We start from the raw sequence: 26,935 nt of genomic DNA on the forward strand, positions 1-26,935 counted from the left end.
CCCCTGCCCTCCCTTGTGCAAGCTGGTACTCAAAGAGTTGGCGGCCGCGCCCCCTACTCTGCCACCGCCATCTTTTCTCTTAAAGTCCTAAGAGAAGTGATGACGCTCACTGATGTATTACCTAACGTGTACTGCACCATGCTCTAAAATGCAATCACACAACGCCTTGCATTTATTTCGTGATCGTGACAGACGCCTAGGCTTCTAAAAATAACAGTATTTGAGATGCACTGTTGAAAGCTGAACTTTAGCACCACAAGAGTCTAAATAAGCATATTGTGGCAAACAACTATAACATTAATAATAAACTATCCTGCATGGGGCACTTACTGTTATTCCCAGACTATTAGACAATCTAAGAACATCAAATGAAAACTTAGAATCAATAAGAGACTTTAGTAATGTAGACACAATATATAAAAACAGGCTGGAAAAGAGAGATCAAGCAGCAACTCTGGAGGGTAGCAGGGCCCGCTGCTGAGCGGACAGGCCCAAGCTGCTGCCTGGATAACCTGCCTTCTCCCGGAGCAAACCCAACCAAGCCACATGCACACACCGGCTTGGTGCCCACTCTGGCTTCTCTTGATGGCTCTGCCGGCTGGACGCCACAGAGCGCCCATCTTCCACCCAGATGAGACTTACAGGTGGCGAAACCCCCAGCACACACCTAGTTCACTGGGGCCCTGGGGGTGGGGGCCGCACCCACCCACCCCCTCGGGCCCACCTATGGCCTCCATTATCCTGTGCCAACACTCAGCACCTGACTGGCACTGTAGGTCCTCAGTCGAGGGGCAGGGCATAGTAGAATGTACGCACACCCTTAGGGCCGGCGAGGCCACCGCGGAGAGCACCTCAAGGAAACAGTGTCTAGCTAGCCAGCTCTCTACCGACAAGGCCCCGGGTGCAAGGTAGGCCTGCTCAAGGTCCAGGACACGGATGTTTGAGGACTCAGAAAAAGAAGGAGTGAAATAAACGCGGGTGGAGAATGGTTCCCAGCAAGAAAGAGTAATTTCGTTGGAAATCCTGTTGATAGGCTAGAAGAGCGTGAGGGGTCCGAGTGGGGAACCGAGGAGTGGTGCGGGTCGGTGTGGCCATTTGCTGAGGTAGGAACCAGGCAGGCGCAGTCAGCCCGGGCCCTCCGCCTCGCTCCAAGTTAACAGGGTTCACCTGTGTGAGCACAGAGACGGGAGAAAGAAGGGGCTGCTTCAGCGGACGTCGGCTGCACTACGGGTCCCGAGGTCTCACCCAGCGTGGGGCTGGTACCAGGGAACGCGCGGGAAGAACTCTTTCTTCTCTAGGTAAGTGAGTGAAACGAACTGGCAGAGCCAGTCATGGGCGGGAGGCGGGGAACAGGATCCCGGCTTCAGAACTGGGGGAAGGGGCGGAGGATCTGAGGTCTGGAAGACAGGAGGTGGAGGAAGGGGCGGGAGGACCCAGGAGGAGAGAGGGAGAAATAGGACTGGGGGGCCCAGGTAGACCCGCAGCACTCTGGCCCTCTCCTTTCCAAGCCCGGGCCGTCCGGAGCCTCGCGAGGACGGCAATTCTTAGGTATTCCGACCTCCCGGGAGGACAGAAAGAGCCGCCATAGCCTCAGCAGATACCGCAGAGGGGCGCAGACTTCTGGACCTCTCGGGAGACTGGGGGAAGGGGCCCGGCAGCCCGCCCCGCTCCGCCCCGCCCGGGACCTCCCGCCCCGCCGGGGCCGAGGGGCGCGCCCATTGGCGGCCGGGCTCCGCGCGCCGCGCCCATTGGCCGGCCGCCGTGAGGGAGCACGAGGCCACCGTGGCGGGCGCGCAGTCGGAGGGGCGGCGGACTGGCCTGAGGGCCGAGTGCTGCGCGGGCGGCGCGCAGCGGGCATGGCGGGTGCGGGGCTGCGGGCGGCCGCTCGGCGCTGGCTGCCGCGCCGAGACCACGGCGGGCCGCGAGCCGCCTCGTCTTCGCCCTCCTGCCCTGGTTGCGGCCCCCCGGGGCCCGGCGCCCACTGCCCGGGCGCCCCGCGCTCCGCGCCCGCCCCGGCTCTGGCCGGCGGCGCCGCCGAGCCCAGCGCACACCTGTGGGCTCGATACCAAGACATGCGGAGACTGGTGCACGGTAAGTGAGCCCGAGCGGGAGGAGCGTCGCGGGTGTAGCCCGAGCGGCGGACCCGCTTGCGAGTCGTCCGGGACACGCCGCTCCTCGGGGGAAGCGCGGTGGTGGGACTCGCCTGAGCTGCTGAGCCCCAAGGCCCGACTGCCCTTCGGGCGAGACTCGGGCGGGTGGTCCTGGGGACGCTTGGAGGCGGGCGGGCGCGCGCTCGGCTTGTTCCTCCGCTGGTTCTCAGCAGCTCCGGGGTTCCTGGAGCGGCCGCCGGAAGGCAGGACCCCGCCGTCTTTCCTCAGAGTCCCGCCGAAGCGGAAACGCCCCCAGCCCCTTGTTCTCTTCGGGGCCCTTAGTTGGGGCGGGAGTACTGGGGACAAAGCCAGCCAGCCGACGGCGCTGGCCGGAGCGGACTCGGAGGGACTCTCGACCCAAAGATGCTGACTGGACTCTTCGGACGTCTCTAGAGTCCGGCCCTCTCTGTCTAGGAGGAGAAGGCGTTGTTTGAGAAACAACCCCAAGTCGTCCAAAGAGTTGCTGCTTCCTCGGTCAGGGCACTTGCTCCTCCGTGCTCTCTCCCTCGGCGAAACGGGCAGATGAGGCCCCGGGGCGCCCCGGTGAGGCCAGCGGGTCGAGAGCGCTGGAGGTCTGTCCTGGTGTCGGGAGCCCTGCGTCTGCAGCGGACAGATGTGGTTGGCTCCGGGCCCTATCGCTGGCCACCTGGGTGGCGCTCAGCGAGCCTCTCCCTCGCGGACCCTCAGGGGTTACATCGGAAAACACAGGCCTGCCGGGGCCCCTGTCTCAGGGTTGCGGCGGTGACTCGGAAAGAGGCCAAAAGGGACAGGGGAGCTTCCGCAGGAGCCCCCTCCCCCCGGGAGTGACGCGGCTTTTGTTGTCGGTAAGGACAAACGTGGTCCTGTCTGGAAGATTCCAAGTGACCGAACTGAGGCTTCCGCTCCGGCGGTGTGGAGACCTGGGAGTGCTGGGTGGGCAGGACTCACCTCTTGAGAAGCTGAGGCAGAAGACCCTGAGAAACGGTGGTTTTGAAGTCCTTGGTCCTCTCTGAGGAAGGTCCCTACCTTCCCCGCTACTGGACAGAGCACTCCCGGGGTGCTGTGTGCGAAGATGTCTTTGCTCTGGGCCTCAGAGAAGACCTTCTGTACAGCCGCCTGAGAAGCCTGTTTTGTGTGTGTGGCAGAGAGACAGAGGGAGATCTAGTGGGCTTTAGCTCTCCAGGGCCTACCTGAATCTTCAGCTCTTCTCAGAGACCCCCACGTTCCCCTTGATGTGATAAGAACAAAGTCATTTCCAAGTTACCCTGGTGAGTGCCAGGATGAACCAGACTTATGCCCCTCCTTCCTAACTCTCCCCTTCTGGCTGGGTTTTCTGGGGAGCGATTCTGGCCACTGAGGCGTGCGGATCCTGCCAGTTGCTTCTGACTCTGTGACCCCCTGAACTAGCCCGCCAGGCTTGTCTGTCTGTGGCATTTCCCAGGCAAGAATATTGGAGTGGGTTGCCATTCCCTCCTCCAGGGGATCTTCCGGACCCAGGGTTTGATCCCAGGGATCAAAACCCGTGTCTCCTAGTCTCCTGAATTGCAAGCGGTTTCTTTACCGCTGAGCCAGCGGGGAAGCCCCAGAGGCATGCTGATGCCTGTGGGCAAAATTTTGTCTGGGAGCCAGGTCCCAGGCAAGCCCCCTCAACCCTGGCCTCAGTGTGGCGACACTGGAAGGCTAGGCCAAGCGGCACAGTGATTGAAACCAGCGGGGTGACCTGAATTTAAATCTCAACTCCATGGCCTACTGCTAGATGGGTTGGAGGAAGTGACTTTATCTCCCTAAACTCTGATTTCTTCATCTGGATGATGGATGAATAAATGTGACCCCCTTATGAAATTGGAATGGAGACTGAGCAAGAGGAGGCTCCAAGGCAAGCGTCCATAGCCTCCGGGATTTAACGCCTGATGATCTGGAGATTATGTCATAATAGAAATAAAGTACATAATACACGTAATGTGCTTGAATCATCTCGAAACCATCCCCCCACCCCCAACCGGACCATGAAAAAATTATCCCTGGTGCCAAAAAGATTGAGGACCCAGAAGCAGCAGGAGAATGGCCCCCATGAGTGAGTCTCGTGGCTGCCATGGGGAAGGGGTGGCCTGGAAGCTGGGCCTGCACAGTGAGACCAGTGAACTTAGGGGGCTGGTACAAGGGGAAGTGTGTATCTTCACCTGGCTCTCTGCACCACTGCAGCCTTGTGGAAGAAACTGGGACTTTGTGGGCCCCAGACCTATGGTTCTCTCACTGTAGAAGCTGGGTCTCAGGAGCCTTGGTCTGTGGGCTGCTTCCCCATCCTCCTTTGTTCCTGGGAGGATTGTCCATCCCTGGGAACATCCTCTGGGGCAGAGGTGAAAGCCTGAATTTGGCCAGAAGTCAGTGCCAGCAAGGGGCTGCACTGCCAAGCAGACCTCTCCCCCCCAGGGAACTACCAGACTTTGTACTGAGAGTCACAGTTGACACCCAGGAATTCGGGACCGTTGGGAAGGGATGTTGCAGAAGCGCTTAGCTTCCAAGAGAGCTGCAGGCAGCTGGGTCTCCTGTGCACCCAGGTGAGGAGTGTTCCATCTGCACCCACGAGTCTGGAGCGGCTGCTCCACCAGGCCCCAGGGCCCGAGAGGAACCAGCCACACCTGTTCCCCCACCCACGCGCTGTGCGGGCTCCAAAGGACGTGGGTGGGGGTGGACACCGTGTTCCTTAGGGGCCTCCAAGGCGAATATCTGCTGCTTGGCCACAGGCGTCTGCTTCGAATCACAGCTGGTTGTGTCTGAGACAGAAATTAATTCCCTGGAGGCCTGGGCTGTTTGGGCCTCAGCCATGGGCTAGAGGTCTCAGGAACCGGGCCACCTGGAGGCCCCAGAAGGCACCCTGTGTGTGCTCCTAGCCCTGCCTGCTCCCATCTGACCCCCTGCAAACTCTGTTTCTTTGAGGGAAATCGAGGTCAGGAGGTATGGGCTCCATAGGGGCATTGCCCATTTAATCCTACATTTGCCGAGGGTCCAGGCAAGAATGCTGCCCAGAGCATGTTCTGTGGGACCCTCCTATTTATTCTGTAGTTTGATACCATTTTTATTTCCCCTTTAGACACAAAGAAACTGAGGCCCAAAATGTAAGGTGAGGTGATTTTCCTGAGGTCACAAGCCAGAGAGAGAGAGCTTGGTTTTCTCTCTCACCTCAAAGCCCATGCCCTTTCCTCACCCACCTCCCTGTCTGCACAGATGGGGGAGCTAAGTCAAACAAGTCCGGGAATCCTCAGCCCCTTGGGAGTAGCCAGGGGACAGGGTGGCTCTGACCGTGTCCTCAGAGGGGAACAGCCTAGTCAGTGGCCCAGAACCCATCACACACGTCCCCCCTGTCGTAATTAGCAATGTTCTGTGGCTCGAGGTGATGCTGAAAATTCAGCCTCTGTGCACTGGTGCCAGATCAAATCTCGGAGACAATTCTGGGTGAAGTAGAAAAGATTAGCTTTATTGCTTTTCCAGGCAAGGTTCCAGCAGGTTCCTGCATCGAAATACAATCTCCCAACGTGGGAGGAATCACTGAGGAATTTTAATAACAATGGTTCTAGACTGGGGTTCCTGTTAAGATTAGGGTGTATGCAGAGTCTGCGCTCATTTAATCTCAGGGGGCTCCTACTTTTGTTATTATTATTACTTATTTATTTATTTGCCTGCATCGGGTCTTAGTTGCATCACGTGGGATATTTTGTTCAGGCAAGTGGACTCTAGTTGTGGTGTCCAGGCTTCAGTATTTGGGGCACATGGCCTTAGTTGCTCTAAGACATGTGGGATCTTAGTTCCCCAATCAGGGATCGAACCCAGCATTGCAAGGTGAATTCTTAACCACTGGACCACCAGGGAAGTCCCGATCTCCTACTCTTGTTGAGTTTCTCTGGTTCCTCAAATCTTGGCTCAGGTGGTTTCTTGACTGTTCCTCCCCTGTCTCTGCATCCTTTTTCTTCCCAGCAAGTGACTGTTTGAATCTCTCTTTGGAAATCAGAGAAGGTCGTGCCAGCTGGAGTCTCTTCCCTCCAAACAAGAAACGGGGGACAGAAAGGATTCCCTGCTCAGAACCTTCACAAGACTCCACCTTTCACTCCTCAATCTTCTTTTTTTTCCTACTGGCATATAATGCTGAACAGTGCTGTGTTAGTTTCTGGTGAACATCAAAGGGAATTGGCTGTGTACATACCTTTATCCCCTCCGTCATGGACCTCCCTCCCACCTCCACCCACATCGCACCCAAATGTGTCATCTCAGAGCTGAGGTCCATGTACCATACAGGAGGTCCCCACTGCCCACCATTTTACAGGTGTTAGTATATACATGCCAATCCTAATCTCCAGTTCGTCCCACACTGCCCTTCCCATGTGTGTCCACATGTTTCTTCTCTGCATTGCGTCTCTATTACTGTCCTGAAGATAGCTTCATCTCTACCATTTTTCTGGGTTGGGAAGATCCCCTGGAGAAGGGAATGGCTACCCACTCCAGTATTCTTGCCTGGAGAGTTCTATGGATAGAGGATCCTGGCAGGCTATGGTCCATGGGGTCACAAAGAGCTGGAAACAACTGAGAGCTCACACACACACACACACACACACACACACGCACAACCATTTTTCTAGATTCCACATATTTGTCTTAATCCACAGGATTTGTTTTTTCTAACTTCCTTCACTCTATGTGACAGATGTTAGATCCGCCCACTTGTCTACAGACGACCCTGTTTCGCTCTGTTTAGTGGTGGCGCCCCTTCCCAGGTGGTGCAGTGGTAAAAGAACCCCCTGCCAGCGTAGGCCATCCAAGAGGCGCGGGTTCGGCCTTGGGGCAGGAAGATCTAGAGGAGGAAATGGCAACCCGCTCGGGTATTCTTGCCTGAAAGATTCCATGGACAGAGAAGCCTGGTAGGCTACAGCCTATGGGGACGCAAGGGTCAGACACAACTGAGCATTCCATTGTATGTGTGTGTATATATATATACATTGTATATATGTGTGTGTGTATATATACACATTGTATATAAATGTGTGTGTGTATGTATACATTGTATATATATATATTGTGTGTGTGTGTATACATTGTATATATGTGTGTGTGTGTGAACACACAGTATATACATTGTATATATGTATGTATACAGCTTCATCTTTCCATAGACAGTTAGGTCTCCACATTCTGGCTGTTATAAATACTGCGGCAGTGAATATCTGGATACGTGTGTTATTCTGAACTATGGTTTTCTCAGGGTGTATGCCCAGTCATGGGATTCCTGGTGGTATGGTAGTTCTATTTGTAGTTTTTTAAGGAACTGCCACACCATTCTCCATAGTGGCTATACCCATTTGCATCCCTACAACAGTGCAAAAAGATTCCCGTTTCTTCCACAGCCCCTGCAGCATTTATCGTGTGTAGGCTTTCTGATGGTGGCCGTTTTGACTGGTGTGAGGTGATGCCATATGGTGGTTTTGATTTGTGTTGCTGTAAACACACACCCCTTGCTGTGTCCGCACGTCTGCTCTCTACCTCAGCATGTCTGGTCCTGCTCTACAGATGGGTTCACCTGTAACATTTTTCTAGATTCCATATATATGTGCATTAATCCACGGTATTTGTTTTACCCGACTTCCGTCACTCTGTATGACACCTCTAGACCCACCCACATCCCGACAGGTGACCCAGCTTTGTTCCATTTTACTGCTGAGCAGTATTCCACTGTATATATGTGCTGCATCTTTGTTTTAATTGGAGGATCGTTGGTTTCCAGTGTTGTGTCGGCTTCTGTCGTACGTCAGCGTGAGTCGGCTGTAAGTGTGCATGTATCCCTTCCCTCTTGAGCCTCCGTCTCACCCCCCGGGTGTCCACAGAGCGCCGAGCTGAGCTCCCCCTGTTACACGGCAGCTTCGCACCAGCTGTCCATCGTCCGCCTGGTGGTTTGTCCATTTCACTGTTCTTTCAGTTCACTCCACCCGCTCCTTCGCCTGCTGTGTCTACTAATTTGTTCTCTGTCTGTGTCACAATTCCTACCCTGCAAGTAGGTTCATCTGTACTGTTGTTCTAGATTCCAAATATATGTTAAAATATGAGACTTGTTTTTCTCTTTCTGACTTACTTCACTCTTTATGATGTACACTGGATTCATCTACATCATTGCAAGTGACCCAATTTCCTTCCTTTTTATGGCTGAGTAATATTCATTTCCGTATGTGTACCACAATTTCTTTATCCATTCATGCTTCCCTAGACAGGTTGTTTTCACATCCTGGCTATTGTAGATACTGTTGCATTTAACATTGGGATACATGTGTCCTTTTGAATTATGATTTTCTAGGGTATATGCCCAGTCGTTGGGTGGGTGCTATGATAGTTCTTTTTATAGCCTTTTAAGGAACCTTCATACCATTCTCCATAGTGGCTATACCAGTTTACATTCCTACTAACAGTGTGAGAGGGTTCTCTTCTCCACACCCTCTGCAGCATTTATTGTGTAGATTTTTAGGTGATGGCCATTGTGACAGGTGTGAGGTGATATCTCACTGTAGTTTTGATTTGCATTTCTCTAATAATTCATGATAAGCATCTTCACATCTGCTTCTCAGCCATCTGTATATCTACTTTGAGAGGTATCTGTTTAGGTTTTTTGGTTTGTTTTTTGGATATTGAGGTCCATAAGCTGTTTGTGTATTTTGGCGAGTATTTTATCATCTGAAAATATTTTCTCCCATTCTTTTTTTTTTTTTTAACTTTTCCATGGAAAAGTAACTACAGGGTAATTAGTTTCTGCTGTACCGCAGTGTCAGTCAGCTGTAAGTGTACATATATCCCCTCTGCCTTGAGTCTCCCACCCTCACCGCCCCGCCCCTCCCGATCATCACAGAGCCCCGAGCCGAGCGCCCTGTGGGATCTGGCAGCTTCCCGCTAGCTGTCCGTTTCACACGCGGTAGTGTACGTGTCAGGGCTCCTCTGTCAGCGTGCCCACCCTCTCCAGTGAGTCAGCTCGTAGCATCAGGTGGTCAGAAGATTGGGGCTTCAGCATCAGTCCTTCCACTGACTATTCAAGGCTGATTTCCTCTAGAATCAACTGGCTCAGTCTCTTTGCTGTCCAGGGACTCTCAGGAGCCTTCCAGCAGCACAATTTGAAAGCATCTTCGGCGCTCAGTCTTCTTTCTGGTCCAGCCCTCACATCCGTACGTGACTACTGGAAACACCATAGCTTTGACTTTGTCAGCAAAGTATGTCTCTGCTTTTTAATATGCTGTCTAGGTTTGTCATAGCTTTTCTTCCAAGCAGCAAGTGTCTTAATTTCATGGCTTCAGTCACTGTCCACAGTAATTTTCGAACCCAAGAAAATAAAATCTGCCACTGTTTCCACTTTTCCCCCATCTATTTGCCATGAAGTGATGGGACTAGATGCTATGATCTTAGCTTTTTGAATGTTGAGTTTAAATCCAGCTTTTTCTCTCTTCTCTTTCACTTTCCCTTTCTGCCATTAGGGTGATGTCATCTGCATACCTGGGGTTATTGATATTTCTCCTGGTAATCTTGATTCCAGCTCGTGATTCATGTAGCCACGCATTTCCCATGAGGTACTCTGTGTGTAAATTAAATAAGCAGTGTGACAATACACAGCCTTGACGTCCTCCTTTCCCAATTTTGAACCAGTCTGTTGTTCCATGTCCGTTTCTAACTGTTGCTTCTTGACTTGCATACAGGTTTCTCAGGAGGCAGGTAAGGTGGTCTGGTCTTCCCATGTCTTTAAGAATTTTCCAGTTTGTTGGCATCCATGCTGTCAAAGGTCATTTTAGCATGGCTCTATTCCTACCATACAAATAGGTTCATCTGTAATACTAGTTCTAGAGTCCACATGTATGTGTTATATATACATATATATAACATACTATGATACATTTATAATATATTTCTCTTTCTGGTGTATTTACTCTATATGACAGCGCTATGCCCATCCACATCTTTACAAATGACCCAATTTCCTTCCTTTTTATGGTTGAGTAATATTCCGTTGTGTGTACAAATCACATTTTTAAAATTTATTCTTAATTGGAGTATGATTGCTTTCCAGTGTCATGTTGGTTTCTGCTCCACATCAGTGAGAATCAGCTGTGAGTACACCTGTACCTCCTCTGTCTGGAGCCTGCCTCCCTCCCAAGCCCTGTCCCTGCCCCTCTAGGTCATCCCTGAGCAGAGAACTGAACTCCTCTGTCCGACAGCGGCTTCCCCGTTGGTCTCTATTTTAGACATGACAGTGTAGAAATGTCAAGGCTGGTTTCTCAGTTCACCCCCCTGTCTCCTTCCTTGCCTGTGTCAGCAAGTTCATTCTTTACATCTGCTGCCCTATCGCTGCCCAGAAAATAGGTTCATCTGCATCATTTTCTTAGATTCCACATGTATGTGTTAATATACAGTATTTCTTTTGTCTTTCTGACTGACATGGCTCTATATGATAGCTCTGGGTCCATCCACATTTCTACAAATGACATGATTATGTTCCTTTTTTTATGACTCATTTATGATTGTGTATATATGTACCACATTTTTAAAAAAATTTATTTCTTTTCAGTTGGTATATAAATGTGACACAGAATTGTTAGTCTCTGCTGCCCAACAAGGTGGATCAACTAAAAGTATTCGTGTATCCCGCCCTCGGGAGCCTCCCATCTCTGTGGTTTTCGCAGAGCGCCAAACAGCTCTGTGCATATTCGCCAGCTGCCTATTCGCTGCTTATTTTTGACACGTGTTTTATCCATGTCCTTGCTACTCTTTCAGTTTGCCCACCCTCTTATTCCCCTGCTGGGTGCACAAATTCATTCTTTCTTTGTCTCTATTCCTGCCCTGCAGGTAGGTTCATCTGTACCTTTCTTCTAGATTCTACGTATGTTTGTTAGTATATGATACTTGTTTCTCTGTGACTTACTTCACTCTGTATGACATACTCTAGGCTCATCTACATCTCTGCCAAGTGACCCGATTTTGTTCCTTTTAATGCCGAGTAGTATTCTTTTGTACGTGGGAACCACAGCTGCTTCATCCGTTCATGTGTTGACAGCCTTTAGGTTGTGTCCATGGCCTGGCTCTTGTACGTTGTACTGCCGTGAGTGTCATTTTGAATTATTGTTTTCTCAGGATATATGCCCAGTCTTAGATTTCTGGACCATATGTAGTTCTGTTTATAGTTTTTTAAGCAACCTTTACTAATTCTTCATACTGATTGTATCAATTTACATTCCCACCAACAGTGCAAGAGGGTGCCCTTCTCTCCACATCCTCTTCAGCCTTAATTGTTTGTGGATTTTTTTTTTTTTTTTGACAATGAGCTATTCTGACCTGTGTGAGGTGATGCCTCATTGTAGTTTTGATGTGTATTTCTCTAGTAATTTGCAGTGTTGAGCATCTTTTCATGTGCTTCTCAGTTATCCGTATGTCTTCTTCGGATAGAGGTCTACTTAGGTCTTCCTCCCATTTTTAGATTCAGTTGTTTGATTTTTGGATATTGAGCTCCATTGTATATTTTGGATGTTGATTCTCTGTCCATTGCTTCATTAGCAAATATTCTCCCCCCCTTTTTTTTAGTTTTCAGTTGGACTCTAGTTGTTTGCGTTGTTGTGTTAGTGTTTCCTATACGGCTGTATGAATCAGGTGTAACTGTACACACATCCCTTCTTTCTTAAGCCTCCCTCCCTCCCTCCCGATCCCACCCCTGTTGATCGTCACAGAGCACCAAGGTGAGCTCCCCGTGGCGCACTGGCGCTCCCCACCGGCTCCCTGCGTGACGCGTGATGCGTATGTGTCAGGGCCGCACACCCTTTGCCTCTCCCGTTGTGTCCACCTGTCCATTCTGTGTATCGGCGGCACTGTTTCTGCCCTGAAAACAGGTCAATCTGTGACATTGTTTCTAGAGTCCACATATATGTGTTTACCTATGATATTTTTCTTTCTGATTTATTCACTCTGTATGGCAGCACTAGGTCTATCCATATTCCTACAAATGACCCAGTTTCCTTCATTTTTATGACTATTATTCCATTGTATATAGGTACCACATTTTTTACATTTATTTTGAATTGGAGGATAATTGCTTCCCATGCTGTGTTCATCTCTTCTGCACATCAGCATGAATCAGCTGTAAGCACACATATGTCTCCTTGCTCTGGGGCCTCCCTCTCACACCGCTGACTCTCAGCCCACTAGGTCAGCAAGGAGCCATGTGCCGGGCTCCCCGTGAGCGCGGCTTCCCAGAGCTTTCAGTTTTACACGCGCAGTGTGTCCGTGTCAGTGCTGCTCCGTCAGTTCACTCCACCGTCATTCCCCTGCTGTGCGCACATTCGTCCTCTGTCTGCATCTCTGTTCCTGCCCAGCGTGTGGATTCATCGGTACCGCGTTTCTTGATTCCAGTTTTATGTGTCAATATATGATATCTGTTTTTCAGTTTTCACTCCTCATGATGTACACTAGGTTCACCTACATCACTACCAGTGACCCAATTTCCTTCCCTTTTATGGCTGAGTAATATTCCATTGCATATATATGTACCATAACTTCTTTATCCATTCATGTTTTGCTAGACAATTAGGTTATTTCCACAACCTGACTATTGTAAATACTGCTGCAGTGAATATTGGGATATGTTTGTCCTTTTGAATTATGGTTTTTTCACATGTCCTGCTGTGAGATCGCTGGATGGTATGGTACTTCTCTTTATAGTTTTTTGTAACCTACCTACCATTCTCCGTAGTGGCTGTAGCAGTTTACGTTCCCCCAACAGTGCAGGAAGCCTCCCTTTTCCACACACTGTAGCACTTACTCTGTATAGATTGTTTGATGATGGCCATTCTGACAGATGTGAGGTGATACTTCATTGTAGTTTTGATTTGCATTTTTCTAATAACTCATGATGTTGAACATCTTTTTCATCCGCTTCTTGGCTACGTCTATATCTACTTTCAGGGATGTCCATTTAGATATTCCGGGCATTTTTTGATTAGGTTGTTTGTTTTTTGGATATGGAGCTGCATGAGCTGTTTGTACATTTTGAAAATTAATCATTCATGTGTTGTAACATTTGCAAATATTTTATCCCTTTTTTTGTTCTTTTTTAGTTTTCGCTTGAAGTATGTTTTCTTTACAATGTGGTTGTTTTCTGCTGTGCAACAGTGTCGATCAGCTCTAAGTGTTCATGTTATCCCCCCTGTCTTGCGCCTCCCTCCCACCCTCACCACCCCGCCCCTGCTGATCTTCACAGAGCCCCAGCCCAGCGCCCTGTGGGATCTGGCAGCTTCCCGCTAGCTGTCCGTTTCACACGTGGTAGTGTCCGTGTCTGCTGCTCTGTCAGCGTGCCCACCCTCTCCTTCCCCGCGTGTGTTCACGTGCCCCTTCTCTACACCTGTGGCTCTATTTCTGCCCCATAGAGAGGTTCAATATATGTGTCATCTATGATGTTTTTTTCTCTTTCGATTTGTTCACTCTGTATGACAGCACTAAGTCTGTCCACGTCTCTACACATGATCCAGTTTCCTTTGTTTTTATGGTTGAATAAGATTCCATTGTATATACATACCACGTGTTTAAAATTTATTTTGAATTGGAGAATAATTGCTTTCCAGTGTTGTGTTGGTTTCTGCCGCACACCAAGGAGAATCATACATATACACACACACACATATATATATATATCTTCCCTCTGGCTACTCCCTTCCGCCCCCTTCCCAGTGCCACCCATCTAGGTCATCACAGAGCAGAGAACTGAGCTCCCTTGGTTGTGTAAACAAGCACAACTGAATACATCTAGTATCTCAGTGCCACAGAACAGGAATCTCTACATGTAAATCAAATGCATCCTTGTCAATCAATTTAAAAAGAATGCTTCCCATTAGATTTCTGTGTTGTACATGACCGTGTATATATGTCAAGGCTAGTTGCTCAATTAACCCCACCCTCTCCTTCCTGGACTATTTCAACAAGTTCCTTCTCTATGTCTGCAGCTCTATTCCTGCCCTGAAAATCAGTTCTTCTGTATCATTTTTCCGGGTTCCCCATATAAGTATTAATATATGATATTTCCTTTTGTCTTTTCGGACTGACTTCACTCTGAATGACAATTCCAGGTCCATATTTCTACAAATTACACCAATTTTGTTCCTTTTTGTGACTGAATAATTTTCCTTTGCGCATATATATACATACACACACACACACCCCGCTTTGTTTTTTTTTTTTTAATGTATTTGTTTTCAGTTGGTGTAGAATTGCTTTACAATGTTGTTAGTTTCTGCTATAGAACAAGGTGGATCAACTATAAGTGTGTGTATATATACATCCCCTCTTTCATGACCCTCCCTCCTACCAGCACCATCCCACCCCTTTTGGTTTTCACAGTATACCAAACTGTGTGTTATCCAGCAGCTTCTCATTAGCTTTGTATTTTTTACGTGATAGTTTATCCATATCAGCGCTTCCCTTCCAATTCACCCCACCCTCTTCTTCCCTCACTGTGTGTACAAATTTGTTGTCTTTCTTCCTCCTTGTTCTTGCCTTGCAAGTGGGTTCATCTATACCTTTTTTCTAGATTCCACATATGTGTGTTAATATACGATATTTGTTTCTCTGTTTGACATACTCTAGAGGCATCTACAAAACTACAAGCAATCCAGTTTCATTCCTTTTAATAGCTGTGTAACATTCCACTGTATATATGTACCACAGTTTCTTTATCCATTCATCTGTTGATAGACTTTGAGATTGTTCCGTGTCCTGGCTTATAAATCGTACTGCAGTGAACCTTGGCGTACAAGTGTCATTTTTAATCATGATTTTCTCAGGATATATGCCCAGTCATGGGATTTCTGGATCATATTGTGGATCTAGTTGTAGTTGTTTAAGGAACCTCTGTATTGACTATATCAGTTTACATTCCCAGCAACAGTGCAGGAGGGCGCCCTTCTCTCCACACCTTCTTCAGCATTTATTAGTGGATTTTTTTTCCCTTTGGTGATGGGCCATTCTGACCCATATCATGTGGTACCTCATTGTAGTTTTAACTTGCATTTCTCTAATAATCTGTAACGTTGAGCATCTTTTCATGTGCTTCTCAGCTATCTGAGACCTTTGGTCTTCCTCCCATTTTTGGATCTGGTTGTTTGGTTTTTGGATATTGGGCTCCACGATCTCCTTGTATGTTTTAGACATCGATTCGTTGTCCGTTGCTGTGTTTCCAAATAGCCCACCCCTCTTGTGTTTTTTCAGTTTTTGGTCAGAGTCCAGTTGCTTCACAATATTTTGTTGGTTTCTGATGTGCAGCAGTATGCATCGGCGATAAATAGACATCTGTCTCTTGCCTCTTCAGCCTGTCTCCCGTCCTTACCGTTCTGACCTCTTGGTCCTCACAGGACACCGAGCTGGCCTCCCTGGGGTACACGGAGTCTCCCCGGCTTCTGTTTTACACTTGCTGGTGTGTGTGCGGGGTGCCTGTCCCTCAGCTCGCCACACCCGCTCCTCCTCTCCTGTGTCACCTGTCTGTCCACTGGCACATCTGTTCTTGCCCTGCAGATCGACTGAAATCTGTTTCTAGGTTCCCACATATATGTGTTCATGTACTGTATTTTTTTCTCTTTCTGATTTATTCACTCTGTATGACAGCATGGGTCTATCCACATCCCTTCAAGTGACCCAGTTTCCTTCCTTTTTATGACTAATATTCCACTGTATATACATACCACAGTTTTTTACTTATTTTTAATTTGGGAGATAATTACTCTCCAGCGCTGCGCTGGATTCTGCTGTACCTCAGCGTGAATCAGCCGTAAGTACACGTGCGCCCCTCCCTCTGGAGCCTCCCCCCACACCCCGACTCTCACCCCCTGGTCCTCAGAGCGGCGTGCCGCGCTTCCTGTGTCGTGTAGCAGCCTCCCGTAGCTCTGTTTTATGCATGGTGGTTTATCCGTATCAGTGCTACTCTCTCAGTTCTCTCCACAGTCTCCTCCCCACTGCGTTCTCCCTCTGCGTCTCTCTCCCTGCCCAGCATGTAGATTCATCTGTGCCACTTTCCTAGATTCCAGTTATATGTGTTAATGTATGATATTTGTTTTTCTCTGTGACTTACCTCACTCTTTATGATGTACACTAGGCTCATCTACATCACGACAAGTGACCCAATTTCCTTCCTTTTTATGGTTGAATAATATGCCATTCTATATATGTACCACAACTTCTTTACCCATTTATTGTTTCCTGATGGCTCAGATGATTAAAAAAAAAAAAAAAAAAAATCCTCCTGCAGTGCAAGAGACTTTGGTTCAAACCCTGGGTTGGGAAGATCTTCTGGAAGAGGGCATGGCAAGCCACTCCAGTATTCTTGCCTGGAGAATTCCATGGACAGAGGAGCCTGGCAGGCTACAGTCCATGGGGTTTGCAAAGAGTTGGACACGAATGAGCGACTGACACTCTCACTTCACGTAGGCAGGTTATTTCCACATCCTGGCTATTGTGAATACTGCAGCAGTGAGTATTGGGATACATGTGTCCTTTCAAATTATGGCTTTCTCAGGTTATGTGTCCAGTCGTGGGATTGCTGGGTGCTGTGATAGTTCTACTTAGAGTTTCTGAGTAACCTGCATACCATTGTCCACAGTGGCTGTACCAGTTTTCATTCTGACCGACAATGCAAGACGGTTCTCTTTCCTGCACCCTCTTCAGCATTTACTGTGTGTAGATGTCTTCATTGTGGTTCTGAGCATCATTCATCTACTTCTCGGTCATCTGCATATCTGCCTTCTGTCAGTTCAGTCGCTCAGTCAGGTCTGACTCTCTGCGACCCCATGGACTGCAGCACGCCAGACTTGCCTGTCCATCATCAACTCACAGAGCTTGCTCAAATTTATGTCCATTGCGTCAGTGATGCCATCCAACCATCTCATCCTCTGTTGTCCCCTTCTCCTCCCACCTTCAATCTTTCCCAGCATCAGGACTTTTTCCAGTGAGTCAGTTCTTCGCATCAGGTGGCCAAAGTATTGAAGTTTCAGCCTTAGCATCAGTCCTTCCAGTGAATATTCAGGACTGATTTCCTTTAGGATTGACTGGTTTGATCTCCTTCTCCAAGAATCCTCTCCAACACCACAGTTCAAAAGCATCAATTCTTCGGCGCTCAGCTTTCTTTATAGTCCAGCTCTCACATCCATACATGACTACTGGAAAAACCATAGCTTTGACTAGACGGACCTTTGTCGGCAAAGTAATGTCTCTGCTTTTTAATATGCTGTCTACATTGGTCATAGCTTTTCTTCCAAGAGCAATGTCTTAATTTCATAGCTGCAGTCACCATGTACAATGATTTTGGAGACCCCAAAAATAAAGTCTCTCACTGTTTCCATTGTTTCCCCATCTGTTTGCCATGAAGTGATAGGACCAGATGCCAGGATCTTAGTTTTCTCAAAGTTGAGTTTTAAGCCAACTTTTAAACTCTGCTCTTTCACTTTCATCAAGAGACTCTAGTTCTTCTTCGCCTTCTGCCATAAGGGTGGTGTCATCTGCGTATCTGAGGTTATTGGTATTTCTCCCTCTGATCTTGATTCCAGCTTGGGCTTCCTCCAGCTTGGCATGTCGCTTGGTGTACTCTGCATATAAGTTAAATAAGCAGGGTGACAATATACAGCCTTGACGTACTCCTTTCCCCATTTGGAATCAGTCTGTTGTTCCATGCCCAGTTCTAACTCTTGCTTCTTGACCTGCATACAGATTTTTCAGGAGGCAGGTAAGGTGGTCTGGTATTCCCAACTCTTGAAGAATTTTCCACAGTGTGTTGTGATCCACACAGTCAAAGACTTTGGAATAGTCAATAAAGCAAAAGTAGATGTTTTTGGAACTCTCTTGCTTTTTTGGTGATCCAGAGGATGTTGGCAATTTGATCTGTGATTCCTCTAACTTTTCTAAATCCAGCTTGAACATCTGGAAGTTGTGGAAGCCTGACTTGGAGAATTTTGAGCATTACTTTGCTAGTTTGTTAGATGAGTGCAATTGTGCGGTAGTTTGAACATTCTTTGGCATTGCCTTTCTTTGGGATTGGAATGAAAACTGACCTTGTCCAGTCATCTGGCCACTGCTGAGTTTTGCAAATTTGCTGGCATTTTGAGTGTAGCACTTTGACAGCATTATCTTTCAGGACTTGAAATAGCTCAGCTGGAATTCCATCATCCCCACTAGCTTTGCTCGTAGTGATGCTTCCTAAGGCCCACTTGACTTGGCATTCCAGGATGTCTGGCTCTGGGTGAGTGATCACACCATCATGGTTATCTAGGTCATAAAGATCTTTTTGATATAGGTCTTCTGTGTATTTTGCTACCTCTTCTTAGTATCTTCCGCTACTTTGAGAGATGTCTGCTAGGCCTTTGGGCCATTTTTTATTAGGTTGTTTGTTTTTTGAATATTGAGCTCCATGAGCTGTTTGTATATTTTGGAGAGTAATCATTTGTGTGTTATAACATTTGCATATATTTTTTCTCATTCTTTTGTTATTTTAGTTTTCAGTTAGAGTACAATTGCTTTACAGAGTTGCTTGTTTCTGCTGGACAACAGTGTCAGTCGGTTAAAAGTGTACCTATGCCCCCCCTGTCTTGAGCCTCCCTCCCACCCTCAGCGTCCTGCCCTCTTGGTCATCACAGAACATGAAGCTGAGCTTGCTGTGATATCCGGCAGCCTTCTAGTAGCTCTCTTTTACACGTAGTATCGTGTGTATGTCAGTGCTACTCTCAGTTCTTCACATTCTACTTCCACCAATGTGTCACAAGTCCATTTTCTACAACTGTGTTTCTCTTCTTGCCCTGATTATAGGTTCATCTGTACCGTTTTCTAGATTCCACATATGTGTTAATATATGACATTTCCTTTTATTTCTGATTTAATTGACTCTGCTAACTCTGTGTCCATCAATCTCTCTCCAGGTGGCAGTTACTTCTTTTTGTGGCTCATAATCTTCTGTTGTAAATAAGTACCACCGCTTTTTAAAATTTATTTTTAATTGAGGGATAAGTGCTTTACAATGCTGTTGGTTTCTGCTGTGCATCGGCATGATTTAGTTAAAAGTATACACACACGCCCTCCCTCTTGAGCCTCCATCTCACCCCTGGAGGTTGTCGCGGAGCCTCGAGCTGGGCTTCCTGTGGTGTATGGCAGCTCCCCACTAGCTGTCTGTGATACGTGGTAGTTTATCCATGTCGGTGCTCCTCTTTCCGTCTGCCCCCTCCGCTCCTTGTCGAACAAACCCATTGTGTATGTCCGCAGCTCTCTTCCTGCCCTGCAGGCAGGTTCATCTGTACTGCTTTTCCAGATTCCACATAAGTGTGTTAATGTACACTATGCGTTTTTCTATTTCTGACTTCCTTCACTCTGCATGGCATACTCTAGGTGCATCTACATCACTGCAAGCGACCTGATTCTGTTCATTTAGTGACTGAGTAGTTTTTCATTGTATATATGTGCCACATCATTTTTCAAATTTTCTTTCTTTTCAATTGGAGTCTAATTGCATTAGAATGTTGTCGCTTCTGCTGCGCAACAGCGTGAATCGGCTCTGAGTGTGCATCCGTGTCCTCCCTCCTGAGCCTCCCTCCCGCTGTCAGCGTCCGACTCCTCTTGGTTTTCGCGGCGCACCGAGTGAGCCCCGTGCGCGGCATGGCTGTGTGGCTGCGTAGTTTTTACACGGTAGTTTATCCGTGTCAGTACTGCTACTTCAGTTTGCCCCACAGGCTCCTCCTACCCCTGTGTCCAGAAATTCGTTCTCTTTGTTTCCGAATTCCTGCCCTGAAAGAAGGTTCACCCATACCTTTTCTCTAGATTCCACATTGCACCTTTGTGGAATACCTTCTTTCACATTCCACCCACATGTGTTAATACACAGCATTTGTTTCTCTCTCTGACTTACTTCACTTTGTATGACATACTCTGAGTTCATCTTTGTCACTACAGGCAATCTAATTTCATTTTTAATGGCTGTGTAATATTCCATTGTATATATGTTTCACAGTTTCCTTGTTCATCTGTTGATAGGGTGTTTCCATGTACTGGCTATTGCAAATTGTACTGCAGTGAATACTGGGGTACATGTTTTGTTTTGAATTATGGCTTTCTCAGTGCATATGTCGAATCATGAGATGATTGAATCATATGGTAGTTCTCTGGTTTTTTTAAGGATCCTGCATACTAGTCTCCTTACTGGCTGTATCAGTTTACGTTTCCAGGAACAGTTGTAGGAGGGCACCTTTTTCTCCAGACCCTCTCCAGCATTTACTGTTTTTAGATTTCTTTTTGATGATGGCCATGTTGGTTGGTGTGTGGTGATGCCTCATTGTAGTTTGGTTTGGATTTGTCTAGTAATTTGTCATGTTGGATATCTTTTCATGTGTTCATGGCTAACTGGTTTGTCTTCTTTGGAGAGACGTCTACTTATGTCTTCCTCGCATTTTTAGATCTGTGTTTCTGTGTTTTGGATACTGAGCTCCATGATCTGCTTGTGTATGTCTGACCTTAATTCTTTGTCCTTTGCAGATATTTTCTCCCATTTTTTTTTCACTGTGGAGTCTGATTACTTTACAATCTTGTGTTAGTTTCTGCAGTAAAGCAGTATGAATCATCTGTAAGTATGCATATATCCCTTCTCTCTTGAGCCTGCCTCCCACCCTTACCATCCCACCCTTCTTGATCTTCACCGATCACCGAGCTTAGCTCCCTGTGGTATCCGGCAGCTTCACTCTAGCTACTGTTTTACTCTTGGTAGTGTGAGCATGTCTGCTGCTGTTCCACTCACCCCATCGTCTCCTTTCCCCTCTGTGGAGCTAATCTGTTATGTGCATCCGTTGTGCTCCTGCCCTGCAGGTCCTGTCGTCTGTGTGTCTTTCCTATATTCCATGTCTCTGTTAATACGGGCTTCCCTTGTAGCGCAGCTGGTAAAGAGTCTGCCTGCGATGCAGGAGACCTTGGTTTGATTCCTGGGTCAGGAAGATCCCCAGGAGGAGGGAATGCCCACCCACTCCGGTGTCCTTGCCAGGAGAACCCCGCGGACAGGGGAGCCCGGTGGGCTGCAGTTAGTTCATGCCGTGGCAAAGAGTCGGACGCGACTGAAGTGACTAAGGGCAGCACAGCACACGTGTGTTAATATATTAACATTGTATGTTAATATACAGTGTGTGTTTTTCTCTTTCTGACTCTTCGCGCTTTCTAACATACTCCAGGTTCATCTACATCTCTGCCAAGGGGCCCCGTCTCATTCTTTTTAATGGCTGAATAATAACTCCATTGTATGTATGTACCACAGTTTCTTTATCCATTCATCTGTTGATAGACGCTGAGATTATTTCCCTGTTCTGGCTTGTAAATTGTACTGCAGTCAGCATTGAGGTTCATGTGTCATTTTTAATTATGGTTTTCTCAGGATATATGCCCAGTCATGGAATTTCTGAATCATATTATAGTTCTGTTTACAGTTTTTTAAGGAACCTCCACATACTTCCTGTCTCAATTTACGTTCCCACCACCAATGTAAGAAGAGGGTGTCCTTTTCTCCATACCTTCTCCAGCACTTCCTCTTTTTGCTTTTGATGATGGCTCTTCTGACCTGTGTGAGGTGATGCCTCACCTTAGTTTTGATTTGCATTTCTCTAATAATCTGTAACATTAAGCATCTTTTCATGTGCTTCTCAGCTATCTGTGTGTCTTCTTTGGAGAGATGTCTACTTAGGTCTTCCTCCCATGTTTAGATCCAGTTGTTTGTTATCGGATATTGAGCTCCACAATTGTATGTTTTGGACATTGATTTTTTTTTTTTTTTTGGTCTGTTGCTTCATTTCCAAATATTTCCAGTTGGTTTTTTTTGCTCTTCAGTTAGGTTCTAGTTGCTTTACAGGGTCTTGTTAGTTCCTCCTGTATGGCAGCAGGAATCAGCTGTAGGTACACATGTGTCTCCTCCTCTGGAGCCTCCCTCCCACACCCCCGCCTGTCACCCCACCGGGCCGTCACAGAGCAGTGTGGCGGGCTCCCTGTGTTGCACGGCAGCTTCCGTCGCTCTCTGTTTTATACATGGGCCTGTGTCCATTTCAGTGCTATTCTTTGACTTCACTCCACCCTCTCCTCCCCCCGTTGTGCGTACAAATTTGTTCTCTATGTCTCTGTTCATTCTCTGCAGGTATGTTCATCTGTGCTGCTTTTCTAGATTCCAGGTATATGTGTTTATATATGAAACTTGTTTTTCTCTGTCTTACTTCACTCTATGACTTACACTAGGTTCATCTATATCACTACGTGACCCGGTTTCCTTCCTTTTATGGCTGAGTAATATTCCATTGTATGCATGTGCCGCAGCTTCTTTATCCATTCAGGTTTCCACAGACAGGCTGTTTCCACATCCTGGCTGTTGTAAGTACTGAAGCAGTGAATACTGGGGTATATGTGTCCTTTCGGATTATGGTTTTCTCAGGTTGTATGCCCAGTCGTGAGATTGCTGGGTGCTGTGATAGTTCTCTTTATAGTTTTTAAGTAACCTCCATGCCATTGTCCACAGTGGCTGTACCAGTTTTACATGCTGGATGGCATCGCCGACTCGATGGGCATGAGTCTGAGTAAACTCCGGGAGTTGGTGATGGACAGGGAGGCCTGGCGCGCTGCGATTCATGGGGTCGGAAAGAGTCAGACACGACTGAGCGACTGAACTGAACTGAACATTGTAAGAAGGTTCTCATTTCCACACCCTCTACAGCATTTTTTCTGTGTAGATTTTTTGATGAAGGCCATTGTGATAGGTGTGAGGTGATACCTCATTGTATTTCTTTAATAATTCATAATGTTGAGTATCTTTTTATCTACTTCTTGGCCATCTGTATGTCTTCCTTGGAGAGTTCTCTATCAGGCCTTTTGGCCGTTTTTTTTTAAATATTTATTTATTTGGCTGCACCAGATCTTGGCTGTAGCATGTGGGATCTAGTTCCCTGCCCTGGGATCAAATCACAGCCCCCTGTGCTGGGAGTGCAGAGTCATAGCCCCTGGACCACCAGAGAAGCCTCTCAGCCAGTTTTTGATTGGGTTGTTTATTTTCTGAATGTTGAGCCCCATGGGCTCTTTTATATATTTTGATTGTTTAATTTTTTTGTAATTTTTGTAACGTTAATTTTTTGTAATCAATTACCTAATTAGGTGACAAAACAGTCCCCTAATTTCTGGGTGGGTTTATCTCTGGGCTTTCTGTTCTGCACCGTTGATCTGTATTTTGTTTTGCCATACCTAACTGTCATGATTAGTGTAGCCTTTTTTTTTTTTTAATTTATTTTTGGCTACACTAGGTCTTCATTGCCGCGCATAGGCGCTCTCCAGTTGCAGCAAAGAGAGCTACTCTCTAGTTGCAGTGACTTCTCTCTCTTCAGAGCAAGGACTCCATAGAGTGCGGGCTTCAGTGGTTGTGATGAACAGACTTAATGGTCCTTTGGCATGTGGGATCTTTTCTGAACAGGGCTCGAACCTGTGTCTCCTGCATCGGCAGGCGGAATCTTAACCACTGGACCACGAGGGAAGGCTCTTGTAGCTTTGTAGTGCAGTCTGAAGTTGGGTGCCTGAATCCTCCAGCTTCATTTTTCTTTCTCAAGATGGGTTTGGCTATTTAGAGTCTTTTTTGTTTCCGTACACATGGTAACATTTTTTGTTAAGAGTATCATTGTTAGTTTCATAGGGATTGTTCTGAATCTGTAGAGTGTTCTGAGTAATATAATCATTTTCACTTTATTGTTCCAGTCAAGAACATGGCATATATCTCCATCTGTGTCATCTTGATTTCATTTATTAGTGTTTTATAGTTTTTTCAGTACAGGTTTTCTGCCTCCTTAGGTTTATTCCTAGGTGTTTTATTCTTTTTGTTGCAGTGTTAAATAGGATTGTTTCCTTCATTTCTCTTACTGCAAGTTTTTGTTGGGGTGTGAGAATGCAAGAGATTTCTGTACATTAATTTTGTATCTTGAAATTTTACCAAATTGATTAATAGTTTTCTGGTAGTGTGTTTAGGATTTTCTGTGTATAGTATCATGTCTTGTGCAAACAGTGACAGCTTTACTTATTTTCCAATTTGTATTCCTTTTATTTCTTTTTCTTCTCTGATTGCTGTGGCTAGGACTTCCAAGACTATGTTGAATAAGAATTGTGAGAGTGGACATCCTTCTCTTGTTCCTGATCTCACAGGAAATGTTTTCATTTTTTTTCACCGTTGAGAATAATGTTTGCTGTGGGTTTGTCATATATAGCCTGTATTACGTTGAGGTAGGTTCCCTCTGTGCCCACTTCCTGGAGAGTTTTTGTCATAAATGGATGTTGAATTTTGTCAAAAGTGCGTTCTGCACCTATTGAGTTGGTCTTATGTTTTTTATTCTCTAATTTGTTGATATGGTATATCACACTGATTTGCATCCCTGGGATAAATTCCACTTGATCATGGTGTAGATCATTTTAATGTGTTGTTGAATTCTATTTTCTAGTGTTTTTGGGGGGGTTTGTGTCTGTGTTCATCAGTGATGTTGGTCTGCAATTTTCTTTTTTTATGAAATCTTTGGTATCAGGGTAATGGTGGTCACATTGAATGAGTTTGAAAGTGTTCCTCCCTCTGCCCTTTTTTGGAAGTGTTTGAGATGGATAGGCGTTTGCTCTTTACATATTTGATAGAATTTGTTTGTGAAGCCATCTAGTCCTGGATATTTGTCTATTAAAAGATTTTTAGCACAATTGCACTCATCTCACACGCTAGTGAAATAATGCTCAAAATTCTCCAAGCCAGGCTTCAGCAATATGTGAACCATGAACTTCCAGATGTTCAAGCTGGTTTTAGAAAAGGCAGAGGAACCAGAGATCAAATTGCCAACATCTGCTGGATCATAGAAAAAGCAAGAGAGTTCCAGAAAAACATCTATTTCTGCTTTATTGACTATGCCAAAGCCTTTGACTGTGTGGATCACAATAAACTGTGGAAAATTCTGAAAGAGATGGGAATACCAGACCACCTGACCTGCCTCTTGAGAAACCTGTATGCAGGTCAGAAAGCAACAGTCAGAACTGGACATGGAACAACAGACTGGTTCCAAATCGGGAAAGGAGTACGTCAAGGCTGTATATTGTCACCCTGCTTATTTAACTTCTATGCAGAGTACATCATGAGAAACGCTGGGCTGGAGGAAACACTAGCTGGAATCAAGATTGCCAGGAGAAATATCAGTAACCTCAGATATGCAAATGACATCACCCTGATGGCAGAAAGTGAAGAAGAACTAAAGAGCCTCTTGATGAAAGTGAAAGAAGAGGGTGAAAAAGTTGGCTTAAACTCAACATTCAGAAAACTAAGATCATGGCATGTGGTCCCATCACTTCATGGCAAATAGATGGGGAAACAGTGGCTGACTTTATTTTTCTGGGCTCCAAAATCACTGTGGATGGTGATTGCAACCACGGAATTAAAAGACGCTTGCTCCTTGGAAGGAAAGTTATGACTAACCTAGACAGCATATTAAAAAGCAGAGACATTACTTTGTCAACAAAGATCCATCCAGTCAAGGCTATGGTTGTTCCTGTGGTCATGTATGGTGGTGAGAGTTGGACTATAAAGAAAGCTGAGCACAGAAGAGTTGATGCTTTTGAACTGTGGTGTTGGAGAAGACTCTTGAGAGTCCCTTGTACTGCAAGGAGATCCAACCAGTCCATCCTAAAGGAAATCAGTCCTGGGTGTTCATTGGAAGGACTGATGGTTGAAGCTGAGACTCCAATACTTTGGCACCTGATGCGGAGAGCTGACTCACTGGAAAAGACCCTGATGCTGGGGAAGACTGAGGGTGAGAGGAGAAGGGGACAATAGAGAATGAGATGGTTGGATGGCATCACCAACACAATGGACATGGTTTGGGTGGACTCAGGGAGTTGGTGATGGACAAGGAGGCCTGGCGTGCTGCAGTTCATGGGGTTGCAAAGAATTGGACGTGACTGAGAGACTGAACTGAAAAGATTTTTAATGACAGTTTCAATTACTCTTCTTGTGATTGATGTCTTCATGCCTTTCTATTTCTTCCTGGTTCCGTCTTAGAAGGTTGTCCCCTCTCTAAGAATTTGTCAGTTTCTTCCAGGTTGTCCATTTTATTGGTATATAGTTGCTTCTAGTCTATTACGATTTTCTGTATTTCTGCCATGTCAATTGTAACTTTTCCTCTTTTCATTTCAAATTTTAGTGATTTGAACCCTCTCCCTTTTTTCTTGATGAGTCTACTTGAGATTTATTAACATTATTTACCTTTTCAAGGAACCAACTTAATTTTATTGATCTTTATTATTCTCCTTATTTCTGCTTCATTGATTTCTGCTCTGATCTCTGATTTCTTTTACTAACTTTGGGTAATTTTTTATCCTTCTTTCTCTGATTAAGGTGTGAGGTTAGATTTTTTTCATACACATATTTTTAATTATTTTTATTGATTTATTTAGGGTGGGCTGGGTCTTTGTTGCAGGCCGGCTTTCTCCGGTTTCCGTGAGTGGGGGCTACTCTTTATTGTGGTGTGGTAGCTTCTCGCTGTAGAACGTGGGCTCTAGGTGCACAGGCTCAGTGGCTGCAGCGCGTGGCTTCAGTCGCGGGGGCATGCCGGCTCCAGGGCGCGCAGGTTTCTGTAGCTGAGGCTCGCAGGCTCAGCAGTGGTGACCTGCGGGCCCTAGAGCGCTCAGGGTTAGGTAGTTGTGCCGTGCAGGTTCAGTAGTTGCGGCCGGCGGGCTCTGGAGCGTGGTCTCAGTAGCTGTGG

General features: G+C 46.6%; 1 protein-coding gene across 1 annotated transcript in view; it reads left to right on the forward strand.

Moving 5' to 3' along the window:
- The first annotated feature begins 1,764 nt into the window (after positions 1-1,764).
- The window catches only part of NT5DC2 (5'-nucleotidase domain containing 2), a 54,174-nt gene continuing 29,003 nt past the window's right edge, over positions 1,765-26,935 (forward strand). Inside the window, exon 1 of the mRNA XM_065933553.1 lies at positions 1,765-2,091. Within this exon, the coding sequence (XP_065789625.1) occupies positions 1,857-2,091 (235 nt within the window). The 5' untranslated portion in view covers positions 1,765-1,856. The remainder of the gene's footprint in view (positions 2,092-26,935) is intronic.

Source organism: Muntiacus reevesi, chromosome 4, assembly GCF_963930625.1.
Source record: "Muntiacus reevesi chromosome 4, mMunRee1.1, whole genome shotgun sequence".
Classification (NCBI taxonomy): domain Eukaryota; kingdom Metazoa; phylum Chordata; class Mammalia; order Artiodactyla; family Cervidae; genus Muntiacus; species Muntiacus reevesi.